This window comes from Lycium barbarum, chromosome 2 (genome assembly GCF_019175385.1).
Source record: "Lycium barbarum isolate Lr01 chromosome 2, ASM1917538v2, whole genome shotgun sequence".
In the NCBI taxonomy this organism is placed as follows: Eukaryota; Viridiplantae; Streptophyta; class Magnoliopsida; order Solanales; family Solanaceae; genus Lycium; species Lycium barbarum.
The window spans coordinates 84,358,602-84,372,457 of record NC_083338.1 but is presented as its reverse complement, the minus strand read 5'-3'; the positions used below and the strand labels follow the sequence as shown (position 1 = coordinate 84,372,457).

General features: G+C 37.8%; 1 protein-coding gene across 1 annotated transcript; it reads left to right on the top strand.

Moving 5' to 3' along the window:
• Nucleotides 1–317: 317 nt before the first annotated feature.
• LOC132628660 (uncharacterized) lies at nt 318–13,809 on the top strand (the record flags this gene model as incomplete). Its single annotated transcript, XM_060344424.1, has 5 exons — nt 318–818; nt 2,238–2,307; nt 10,676–11,668; nt 11,888–12,546; nt 12,739–13,809. Coding segments are annotated over exons 1-5 (3,294 nt in total), but the record flags the coding sequence as incomplete, so codon positions are not given.
• Nucleotides 13,810–13,856: the final 47 nt, after the last annotated feature.

Here is a 13,856-nt window from a genome sequence, read left to right as displayed (position 1 = left end):
TCGAATTACCCAACATAGTGCAAGGACGAGTTTAGGGGTGGCTTGGTCAGTAGTGGTCGGGCACTCGTCACGGCTCATCGGCTTAGGTCTTGAAAAAAGTAGTATCAGAGCAGTTCATCCTAGGGTTGTCTACACACTGTGTCCATTAGAGTCTTGTTTATGGGTGTGAAGTGCTCCACACTTATAAACAGGAGGCTGCGCGGTGTTTAGGAATCATTGACCCTTCCTTTTTTTCTAAGATCATGTGATAGAGCCACCGTCTAGGAAAGATCGTTTATGACTCTCTTTCCTGGTAGGTAAGTGCAGATTTACAAAAGATGAAGAGATCGGCTTCAGATAGTGGGGGCGCAAGGAAGGCCTCCATGGTGGATTCGGGATCACAGATCCCAGGACTGAGTAGGAGGAGTCCTAGCTATTCTATTGAGATAGATCCTTCGGAGGACATCGAGACGATCCCCCCAGAGCTCGTGACTTTCATAGAGGAGGATCCATCAGAAGATAGTTACGAGACGGACCCGTCTGAGGGTTCGTATGAGACACCGGTGGAGCAGGAGGCTCCTGAGGTTGCACCAGAGTTGACCCTTCCACCTTCTCCTATGATGGAGCATTATGTCAGGACAGCCACGAGTGTGAGTGTTACCGAGTATTCTAGCCCTCTATCTTGGCCTTCGATGAATCAGAGCTGCAAGAATATTCGTATCCCTCGGACTCGAATGAGGGAGATGAGGAGGGTCAGACTAGTAGATGGTGGGAGGACAATGAGAAGGATACTTCACTTTACAGCCCTCCAAACCCAGATCATGACATGCTGGCTACAGGTATATGGGTCTTTTACTAAAATTTCTTATGTGTGTACAATTATTGAAAGATATCATTTAATAGTTGACGGATGGGAATTCCAAAGGAACCGATAACCAAAGTATTTATAGGTAACTGCGACTAAGATATTTTTACCACCACTAGGAATCTTGGAATTAGGAATGGGAAGCAGTCGCGTGCATTGATTGATGGTTATTATTGGGAGCTCCAAAGGTTAAGATAGCATTTGCCTAGCCAGGAGAGTAAGGGACTTTTCCAACCTGGAGAGAGATGCATTACAAAATTTTACTTAGGATCCATTAGGACTTCAAATTGTTTTTTTCTAGGTTATGTGATAAAAAGGCCACGCAGCAAGATGGTTCCGATTCTTATAAGTAGGGGCACCTTGAATTATTAGATAAAGGTGATAAAGGTTATTTGGCAATAGAAAAATAAATAAATAAAAATAGAGCGATGTCGGCTTATGAATATAAAGGAAAGGAGAGTAGGTGTTCGAGTGGAGATCAATTATTTAGGCTATATTGTCAGAAATTCATAATAAAGGACTTAGGAAATGTGTTAAGAAGTCCTACAGACTTAGACATGTAAGAAGTATAAGGACTAAAATAGCCCGAGGGAAATTAGAAGCATGTGAGACTTGCGGTTGGAAATTTTAAATGATTGTGAGATGTAAGACGGGCTAGCATGGTGAAGAAAGAGAAGATGTATTAAAACCACAAATTTAGGACAAGTTTAAATAGCATTGGGGGTACTTCGTAAGTAAAGTGTTAGTAAACGATATGCATGATAACTCATGTGTGATCACATTAACCAGTATGTGTGCCCTGATAATCGATGTTACGATATGTTAAAGGTAGTGATTAGACGGGATATTGAAGTTAAAGTAGTAAGTGCTACCGGGAAGGTTGACATTGTTTCCTCTAAAGGTTAAAGTTGGACAATCATGATGCAAGAATATCAGGGAAGATAAGGAAGTGGGTAGACAGGAGTAAGAAGATTATGATGTCTTGAGAAGAGAATAAGTGTGAGCAAGGGAAGTATGTTGCTAATGATGGTCAAGTAAAGCTTTCGAAAGAGAGTTTAGGACAACGGTAGAGGCCGACTATTCGGATGAATCTTGAAAGTAAGAGTACGGAAAGAATAAAGTATGGTAGTATGGAACAAAAGACGAATGCACAAGGTTCGAAAACAGATTTTGATAAGTGGGATTGAAGGGCAGTAACAATGAATAGGGAAAGAATAAGTGGGTTTTGCAAAGATGTTAAGCGGTTTCTTACTCTTGAAGGGTATCGAAAGATATGAATGCGCAGTCATACTGACGTGACACAACTACCTCGAAAACGGAAAAGCCCTTCCAAAAGATGACTTTAGAAATAGAACAAATTTGTACTTCTAATAGGATATTCTACGACTTTCAGGGTCAATATTTTAAATGGCACTTACGAGCAAAGGAAATCGAGAAAGGCCCTGAAAGTGAAAGTAAGAAAGGTACACTAATGGATTGGTTAAAGAAAGTCGGGCAATCACTAAGGACAAGAGGGAGGATAATAAATTAAAAAATCTTGCCAAGAGGCAAAACATCATTAACATGGGATAAGAACCTTGATAAAGAGTACAGAGATTCGATTATCAAAGAAATAGAATGAGGTATGGGGGATATGCATGAATACGAACCAGCCGTAGTGTCAAAAAGGAAGGTAAGAACTCGACGAAGGAAGAAAAAAAAGGGTCTATTTCGTTAGGATTTCATGGTAAGGATGGGAGTCGGTAGAAGATAAAAAGGGCCATGATGCATGACATTAATACAGGCAAGTAGTTAGGAAGAATTACGGGACAAAATGAGCTATATTAATGAAAGGACGAGTCGTGGGAATGGATGGTGTGGAATATCAATTTTTAATGGTGTAGTATAGACAAAAATTGGAATTGGGAACCCAGAGCAAGAAGAATTTCAAGGATATTAAGAAGATAATCATGGAGAAACGCTAGGATTAAAGGAGCATGGTATAATCGGACACTCCGTAAAGGGCCTAATGAATTCCGATGTCCCCATTAATTCCATTAGCCCAGGGAACTACTAGCCATGAAAGGTAGAAGTGAAGAGACAATAAAGAAGGCATCCAAATTGGATCTGATATGCATGAGCATTTTGATTCGATACAAGATAGTAATTAGTAGAAAGGAAAATAAGTTAAACCATGCGATGAAAGGAACTCTGGCACCATCAGGAATAGAGGAGTGAAGGATCATAAGGTCAGCCAGATGATTATCAAAGACGGTTAATAATCAAAGGTTACTGGTGTATGAGAACATCCTTCAAAAGGGGGGAAGAACAAATTTAGTTCTAAGATGAGCTACAATATTCCCAAGCTTGAAAGAGGGAAATGTACTGGCTTGAAGGAGCCAAAATTTGAGACGAACCAATATATCAAGAATGTGCTAAAGAAAAGTGAGAATGGATTAAATGCAGAATAAGTTTCGCCAATGCGATACGTTGTATTCCGGACTATTACTCGAATCACTCAAGCCCGAAGAAATTTTAGGTACATTTAGATATGCAGTAAAGTACTCCAAGGGGTAGCAGAAGGAGTGAGAAAGGCCGCATGTGAACAGGGATAAGTATAAGGGACAATCAGGATTACTAAAAAGAACTTGTAGCACTAGAAGAGATGAAAGCTCTAAAGGGAGAATATTTATAGGAAGTTCAATAATCTTTAAAGGAAAGGAAGATAGTGTGCCTATGGATAGAAAGACAGCAGTACTGTCTGAGATTATGGAGTACCTCGTGATTCGTGAAATTCCAAGCTACCGGTTATATCAATTGTGAGAGTGTATGATGTAGAACCATATAAAATCGCCATAATAAAATGGCTAAAAGAATGGTGCAAGGATGATGATAAGGAGCCAAAGAAGAATGGAGGTTAGTTTAAGTCTCAATTAGTCACTGGTATAAAAGAGCCAAGGACTTAAGGAGGGAAGCATACTCGTATTGAGAGGAAATTATGATTAAGTAGGATTTTATCTTAGTTCCATGTTCACGAGTTTATTTTGTAATTATGAAAAAACTGAGGAGAAGAAATTAGAGAAAAAGTTCAAATATGAATATGATGATATTACAAGGAGTTAAGGGGGGGGGGGGGGGGGGGGGGGTTCGACCAAGAAATAAAAAAAGATAATATGGTATGTATATAAGGTCGACTAGTACAAAAGGGGATAATCTAAATAGCACCAAAGAGGCAAGCAAGGAAAGGTGCCATATCTGAACAAGAGAATTTGTTTACTAGTAGAGAAATAAGGAGTAAGGCAAAAGAGTACAACAATTAAGAGTTCTCACAGATCGGCAGGGACCCGTAGCAATCATGAGTTAAGACCATCTTAATGGCAACAGGTCCAAGGACGGTAGATAGAAATTAGTCGACCATTGGGTACATACATAAGAATAAGAGGATATGGAACTAATGAATGAGTTTGATAAAGAATTGAGAGAATATGAAAGAAGACTAATGAGCCTATAGTATAAGAACATGGAGATCAGGACTAAAGAAGGACAACCATTTCAAGAAATTAATGATAGCATCGTAAGCTCGCAAGCTAAAACATTCGAGGATGAATGTTTCTAAGAGGGGAATAATGTTACACCTTGCACTTTCAGAGCATGATCATGCCAAGAACTTCACCGTATTAATAGAGCATCGGAGACATCCCATGAAGTTTTGGAAGGTGGAAGCTATGGGAGGTACATCACCATGAAGTAAAGGATGAATTATAATCTCGTAAGTCGTAACCGGGAAGGAAAAACTTGGAACCAAAGGACAAGACCATTATCAAGTATTAGTAATGATAAATATCATGTATGGAGAGTTTCGGAGGATTCCGGGACCAAACAAATCGAAGAAAATAAGTTTCTCAAACATTTGGAAAAAGTTGGCAGAATTTTGGACAGAAATTTTGGGTCAAATTTTGAGGGGTATATCTCTGGGTATATTAAAATTTTTGAGGTATTTCAAGAGCCTAAAATGAAGTTCGTTGAGTTTAGTTTCCAACGCAATAAACCGTTTGTCAATACGATATCGGAGTAGGGAGTTATGGGCGTTTTAAAATGGATAGCCAGAGGAATGCGAACCTCGGCGGAAAATCCGGGAAGCTCACTTAAAAGCCCACTTATGTGGTGACCCAGCCCAATTCGAGCTTGGCACAGATAAAACAGCCTTTACACTTCATTTAATTAATTTTTCTTCAACTCCACAACCCTCTAGAAATTTCCTAACATCTCAACCCCTCTCTAGAATCTCCCACACTTCTCTCTCCATTATAGGAGTGTTCTTGAAAGTTCTCCACCATTCCAAAACATTCTATACCATCACAAAAGAGAATCAAACTCCAAAACCCCTAGCTAATTCATGGAGAAGAATTGTTCTTGTCTCCACTTAATGTTGTGATGAATTTGGTCTTGGAAGAAGTTGAATGGGGTGAAGTTCTTCTAGTGTAAGGTATGTTCTCCATCCTATTTCTCATGATTAAGTTGATTTGAAGGTTTAGCAAGACCTACAAAAGAAGTGAATCATAGTAGAGATGTTCCAAAGTATTAAAGTGAATATGATAACTAGGGAATGAATTTGAATGGAGATTTTGGATTAATTTGAGATTAAATTGAATATAATTCTTTGATTATGGTATTGTGGATATTGTTATGGTTGGTTCAAAAATTGGAAAAAACATCATGTGGGATGTTTTATGGAGTATATTGGTATTGATGATGACGTTGTTGATATTAGTATTGCTATTATTGTTGTTTTGTTGGTATTGTGATTTCGGGCTAGGGATATAAACAGAGGAGATGCTGCCCGAATTTCACCAGATTTTAAAAGGGATTAATTTGAAGATTTAAGATAAGCATATGACGATAAGCATAATAGTGGTACGAATTCTCTTGAATGTAGATTTATGAGCTTGGAAGGATAAGCGTTAAGTAGTAGGAGACCAAAAAGTTTTGTTAAGGCTAATCTCTTTCTTTCTAAAGGCATGATTCTTTTCTTATGAACCCATACATGTTTTCCATAAAATCCTTATTCCCAATGGTTAGAAGTTCATGATTCTTAGAGTTTCTTATGATTCTAAAGATAAGTATGTTCCACGATGAGAATGATTCCATTTTTGGAGATTCCAAAGCTTATGGATTTGACGTTATTATGAGATTATTGAGCTTATTTCATGATTTCCTTGATTTTATTCATTGTTTTTTATCTCACCTTATAATCATTGTTCATTCAAGGTGAGATATAGCGATGATGATTGTTCCATAATATAATCGGAGGTTATCAACCGTACGTCACTCCGATGTATATGATTACATCGAGCCCAGTTAGCTAGACACCACTATAGTGGCCATAGTGGGCAGCTTACGGATAATGATAATAAGACCGTGTCTATATGGCAAGGGTAGTCACCACTAGTGGGTGGCGTGAGATGATTACCCTGGATGCAGGAGGCTCGGACATGGGCTAATGATGATAACACCGTGCCTATATGGCCAGGCAGTTTGCTTGTATATATTTATGATGTTGTTTTAAAATAAAGTTAGCATGCATGAAATCGGCCCTAAGAGGCAATCAGATGTACAGGCTATCTCTTTATCTCATGTTATATTCCATATTTCTTATTATGATATTATTCATGCCTTACATACTCGGCCCTTTATTGTGGACGTACTAATGTCCTTTATTGTGGACGCTGCGTTCATGCCCACAGGTTCAGGTAGTCAGCCAGACGTTCCAGACCAGTAGGACCTCCCCTCAGCCGCAATCAGTGCGCTCTATTTGGTTCAGAGCTGCAGCCCTTCTTGGTATGCTATCTTTATATGTACATATATAGGTATAACCGGGCCTTTCCCTGTCTTTTCTACAATTTATATTCCCTAGAGGTCTGTAGAAAGTTGTATATAGTTGGAACATCGTGTAGTTCTGTCATATATTATTTTATGTATAGCACATGAAGTGGCCAAGTCAGCCTGCGTTGTTATCCTTAGCACGTACGCTTATATATCCATATGCAAGGTTTATGAGTTTTGATGCAAAGTTTATTGTATTAATTTTATAGAAGTTGGCATAGCTCAGATATAAGTAAAAATGGGCCACTGGGTTACCCGGCATAGTGCAAGTACGAGTTTAGGGGTGTTTGGTTAGTAGTGGTCGGGCACTCGTCATGGCTCATCGGCTTGGGTCGTGACAGATATCTACCACTACTCATGGCGTCAAGCCATCACAATGGAACAATCAACACACATAACAGGGTTACTAGTTCCAACACACAACTGGGCCCGACCTAAGGCAATATCCATCTCGACTTCATACCCCTTCGTTCACATGCTGTCTCCGTCATTATAATATAAATATGCTCTTCACTATACGAAGTCTCACCAAAGGTAAGCCATAACCTACCTGGAGTGCCGAACCGCAACACCAACAAATCACTCATTTGGTTTGCCCTTCCGCTGAACCTCGGAACCAAAGTAGTCTGATGTTATATCCCGTAATTTTGCACATTCAGAAAATTCGAAATAATTTTGACTTGTAAGAAATAAGGCCATAATTGATTTTTTTTTATTCAATATATATATATATATTGTTCATGAAGTGTTGATGTGGAAATATGAAGGAAGGCCAAGGTCAAAATTGGGAATTTCGGAAATTAGTTTCGGGAATTACAAAATATTAACCCAACCAAATGGGCTTTGAAGATCAAAAAAAAAAAAAGAAAAAAGGCCCAAAGGCTTAAGGTGGCCGGCCATAGATCGAAGGGCCCAAGGCCCATGTGGGACAATTTAGTTCAACTATATAGAAGAGAAAAGGGCCACAAAAATTATCATTCTCATTAGAAGCTTCAAGAAAATAGAATTGAGAGCAAAAATAAAAGGGGGTTCGGCCAAGAGCAAAGAGGAAAAAAATTGGAAGCTTTTCATCTTTGATTCAAAAATTCATTTCTTCTTGAATCCCCGCTAGTTCAAGACCCTCTTCAACGGGATATAAATTTTGAGGCAAGAAAGTACTTTTTTTAGCAAGCGGAAAAGTTGGAAAAAGGTAAAGATTCTACTCTTTTTATCTTGGAAGAATTTTATATATATGTTGTAGTATGTGGGAATGAATGTAGAGTATGAAAATTTTGTGTCATGGGTATGTGTGTGTGTGGCCGAAAATGGGTATTGATGAAGAGGAATGATCAAATTTTATTTACTATGTTAATTGTGTTGTAATGGCCTTTTAATGCAAAATGGAAGAATTCTAGTTCTAGTTGGCATGAAAAAAATGTTGTTAAGTTGTTGTCGGAAAGTATGTGATGTTATTATAGATTATGTAATTATGGGAATGAAATTGTTAAAGTGCAAATTTTGGTTGTTGTTGATGAAATTGGGAGATGAAAAAAAATGTGTGTTGTGAATGTTGTGTCGAAGGTTGGATATTTCGAATGAATGAGTCTTGGTGGGATTTTTGTATATTTTGTAGAATGGTATGAAATGCCTTGAAATGCTCTTGAATGATCTTGAATTGGTAGTGGACATGTAAGAATCGATATCGGCTTGAAAATTCGTGATTGAATTGAATGTTGATGAATTATGTTGGAAAGGAAGGTTACTAATGTGGACTGCGTTTTAAATTGGTTTTTGATGTTATTGGTTTGGTTGTTGGTATTGTTGGTATGGTTGTTGATGAATTTGGCCGAGTTTAATTCTCGGGGATGTTGAATTTACAGGGGAGGTGCTGCCGAAATTTCGGTAGACAAATACTAATTAGAATTAAAAATTCTAAGTACTAGTAGCTAATTTTTGGGTAATTGATGATATTATTGTAGATATTGGAAAGCCCGAGACTTGAGTCGGGATTTGTTTGGCGAGTGATCGAGATTTGGTAGTGAGCGATCGAGGTATGTGAAGCTTACCGTTCTTCCTTTTTGGCATGACCTTTATGCAATAAATGAATGACATATATGTATGCTCCAAAGAAATATTCTACTCCTAGAGCCACTAGGATGGCCTATGTCTTTGACCTCCATAAGCTATTCCATATGGCTGAATACATATTTTATGATGTTCAAAGATCCTATTTGTTATGTTTCGAATGTTGTTCGAAAGAAAGAAAAACGAGAAGTCCCCATTTGATTTGATCCATATTGTCATCCGTAAGTCTCCTAATATGGATATGTGATCCATAATGATGTTCGAAAGTCTTCTAATATGAATGACACTTAAATTTCCAAGTATGACTTATGAAATATTTTCGGTTCGAAAGATTCTAGTTGGTATACTTCCGAATGATGTTCGAAAAAGATTTGATATGGCTAAAGTTTTAGATACATATATTTTGGATACATACATGATAGCATCCATGGCAGCTCAGAATTATTGAAGGACGTGGATGAAGATTTGGAAGTTCCAAGAAGACCCATGACAAGATCTCAAACGAGGAAATTGCAAGACATGCTTAATGGGCTGCAATCAACAATTCAAAAGTGTCTTATGATGGAAGAAGAGCTCCAGCCCAATTCAGATTTTTTTCTCAAGTCTTACACTTATTTGGAGGCCCAAATTAAAGTCCAAAGTGAGATGGAATGAGGTCCAAATCAGCCCCAAAAGAAGAAGTTTCCAGCAGCCCAAAATTAGCCCAAATATTATTATTTTCTAGAATAAATATTTAATTGTTGTTTTAATCTATGTTGACTTGCATTGGTCCAAGTGTGGGTAGTCTTCTAGGTTGTTTTAATCTATGTTGACTGCCTTGGTCCAAGTGTGGGAAGTCTTCTATGCTTCTAGGGAAGATAATTCCCATTTATTTCTATTTTGACTAGCTCCTTCTTTACAACTATATAAAGGGGTGATTGTCATTCATTGTAAAGCAGATTTTGAAGAATATATTATATTGAGAGTTCTTTTGAACCTTTGTGGCATTACTTTAGGATTTATCTTTCAACCTAACTAGTTCCTAGTTCAAGGTAGTAAGATAATTTCTTCCTTGATATCTTTGATTTCTTTTTGGTATTCTTTCGAAGGCGGTTAGTTCTAAATACTAATTGTTGTCTTAAGACTACTCACAAAGCGGTCAGGATCCTAATCTACTGTTTTTGATTAGTTATCTCAAGTAAAGGCGTTAGATTTCTTCCTATAAATCTATACGTTGTTACTTGGATCTTGTCAAGACTTTAGAACTAACGTTCTTGGAAATTCGTGGATTGTTCCTTCGAATTTCCCATATCTTTTATTTTTTTAGTTTTTAGATTCTTTTCTATATTTGCTTCCGCACTTCTTATATTTTAATTATAAATTTGGGATCTCCCTAACCTCGTTATTATCAAGTGGTATCAGAGCGGTTCTATCAAGATTCCGTTCTTGATAATCTTGGGGAATTCTTGAAAAAAAAAAAAAAAAGTACTGTAGCAGTGAACAGTGACGAAAAAAATTAGTGTTTGCTTTCAAGAAATTTCTTCCATCTTATTTGTTTTCTAAAGATTAAGATAGAAAACAAGAAGAGGGGATCCTAGATCTTTAAAGATAAGAAGCAATCAATTTTTTTTTCTTACTCCTTTTATCTTGTTTAAAAAAAAAAAAAAAAAAAAGTCCTTTTGTTCGAGTCTTGTTTCAACTAAATTCTAATTCTTTCTAGGATTGGTTCTTCATTTCTTTAGTGCCCCAAAATTCTTTATTTTACTACCAAGGGTTTGAATCTAGTGGGGTTTAATTATAAATCCATAAAGTGTTTTTCCAAAGGTTATTTGAGTGGAAAAAGGCAAGAGTGAGTGAGAACAATTGAGAAAAAAAAAAAGCCAAACTTTGAGTGATAAACTATTGTTTTTGAGATGACTAATACAGGTAGTAGTGATGATGAAAGGAGGGCTCGCCAAGAAGCCGAGATCCGAGGAAGAAATGACTTCACTCGACAAGCTATGCACCAACAATTCGAAAGATGGACCTTGCAATTTCAAGAGATCAAGGATGCCATTGCTGAACAAAATGAGACAATAGCTGAACTTAGGAGGGGAGGTCAACATGTTGTACAACCACAAAATAATCCTAGGCCTCAAAATAGAAGAAATATGCCCCATGGCCCCATTGTAAATCAAGAAAACCCTATAGATGATTTTGTTGATGATCTTGATGTAAATCTAGATAGGGTAGGGAGAGATAGGAGGGGACAACGAGGAAGAGTGGAAGATGATAACATCAATAGCATAAAGATGAAGATGCCAACTTTCAAGGGCACAAGAGATCCAGACTTGTACCTTGATTGGGAGCGGAAAGTTGAAGCCATTTTTGATTGTCACAACTATTCTGAAGCTAAGAAGGTAAAACTTGCCGTTGTTGAATTTTCTGACTATGCTTCTATTTGGTGGAAAAAGCTTACAAGGGATAGACAACAAGATGGAGAACCACCCATTGCTACTTGGGCTGAGATGAAGAGAGTCATGAAGAAGAGGTTCGTGCCTTCCCACTTTCAAAGAGACCTACAAATGCGTCTTCGAAGATTGGAGCAGGGAACCATGACTGTTGATGAATACTTCAAAGCTATGGATATGGCTATGATCCAAGCTAATTGTGTAGAAGATGAAGAGGCCACTATGGCTAGATTTCTTAATGGTTTAAATAAAGAAATAGCTGATGTAGTAGAGATACAACAATATGTAACTTTAGATGAGTTAGTGGACATGGCTGTAAAATTAGAAAAGCAAATTAAAAGAAAGCAGCAAGCTAGCTCATGGAGGAGTCAGCCAAACACCAATTCAAAGAAGCCATGGCCGAAACAAGATGTGACTTCTAGGCCTCAAGAAGGCAAGGGGAAGGCCAAAGTAGATGAAAAGGAGGGAGGTAAAACTTTTAATCCTAAATCACCAAAACCTTCTAGTTCTATTCAATGTTACAAATGTCATGGAAGAGGGCATATGATGCATGAATGTCCAAATAGAAGAAATATTCTCATGAAAGAAGATGGAGAGTATGAGAGTGAAAAAAGTGAGGTAGAGGAAGAAGAGGGAGGTGTGAGTGAAGATGATGTAGAGTTTCCTAATAGTGGTTTTGTTGGGGTAGCTAGGAAGATTCTTGATGGAGAAAATGAGAGTAAAAAAAGTGAGAAAGACGAAGAAGAGGGAGGTGTGAGTGAAGATGATGTAGAACTTCCTTTTAATGATAGTTTGGTTGCAGTAGTTAGGAGGATTATGGCTATCAATTTGGGAGTCAATAGTGAAGAACAAAGGGAAAATATATTCCATACTAGGTGTGGGATAAGGGGGAGAACTTGTTCTATGATTATTGACAGTGGTAGTTGTGCTAATGTAGTGAGTTCACACTTGGTAGATACGTTAGGGCTTGCATGCATGAGACACCCTAAGCCCTATAGACTCCAATGGTTGAATGATAGTGGTGAACTGAAAGTCAACAAACAATGCATGATTTCATTCAATGTTAGCAGGTATGAGGATGATACTCTTTGTGATGTCATTCCTATGCAAGCTTGTCATATCTTGCTTGGTCGTCCATGGCAGTTCGATAGGAATACTTTTCATGATGGAAGGAAGAACAGATATTCACTTGAGCTTAATGGCAAGAAGTATACTCTTGCGCCTTTAACACCTTCTCAGGTGTTTGAAGATCAAAAGAGATTGAGGGAATCAATGGGAAAACAAAGGGGACAGAAAAAAGGTGAGCTTGAGGGAAAAGAAATGAAAGATGGCCAAGAGAGAGAGAAAGAGGGCAGCAACTTAAGCAAAGAGGTAAAAGAGGGTTTGAGTGGAAAAAAAGAAAGTTTTGGTGAGAGGAAAGAGGCTAAGGGAAAGAAAAAAGAGAGTCTCTATATAAAAGCCAAAGAGTGTTTGAATGCAAGAAAAGAGGGACAGCCCATAATACTACTTACTTACAAAGAAGTCTTGATTAATTCTGAGCTACTTACTTCTTCTTTGCCAAGTAGTGTTTTTTATCTTTTGCAGGACTTTGATGATATCTTTCCTGAAGATATTCCTAAAGGTCTTCCACCTTTGCGTGGAATTGAACACCAAATTGACTTTGTGCCTGGTGCACAGATTCCAAATAGGCCTGCTTATAGGAGTAATCCTGAAGAGACAAAGGAGTTGCAAAGGCAGGTTGAAGAGTTGCTTAAAAAAGGGTTTGTGCGAGAGAGCTTGAGTCCTTGCTCAGTTCCTGTTCTATTGGTGCCCAAAAAAGATGGATCTTGGAGGATGTGCGTGGATTGTCGAGCTATCAACAAGATTACGGTAAAGTATCGTCATCCTATTCCTCGTCTTGATGACATGTTGGATCAATTGCATGGGTCCAAAATCTTTTCTAAAATTGATCTAAAAAGTGGTTACCATCAGATTCGAATGAATCCTGGAGATGAATGGAAAACTGCTTTTAAGACCAAATATGGGCTTTATGAGTGGTTAGTTATGCCTTTTGGCTTGACTAATGCACCCAGCACGTTCATGAGATTGATGAATCATGTTTTTAAGGATTTTCATGGAAAGTTTGTGGTGGTTTATTTTGATGATATCTTGATCTTTTCTAAAACTCTAGATGAGCATGTAGAACACCTAAAACAAGTTTTTGAAGTTCTTAGAAAACAACAATTGTTTGCTAATCTCAAAAAGTGTGCCTTTTGTGTGGATCGTGTGGTATTCTTGGGTTTTGTGGTCAGTTCTAAGGGAGTTGAGGTTGATGAAGAGAAAATCAAGGCAATTAGAGAGTGGCCTAAACCTAAGAGTGTAACTGAGGTTAGAAGTTTTCATGGGCTTGCTAGTTTTTATAGGATATTTGTTAGAGATTTTAGCACCATTGCTGCTCCTCTAACTGAAGTTATCAAGAAAGATAAGGGTTTTACATGGGGGAAAGACCAAGATGATGCTTTTAACTTGTTGAAAGAAAAATTATGTTCTGCTCCTCTTTTGCAATTACCTAATTTTTCTAAGTCTTTTGAGGTTGAATGTGATGCTTCTGGAAAAGGAATAGGTGCTGTTTTAATGCAGGAATCCAAGCCTATTGCATACTTTAGTGAAACGTTGAG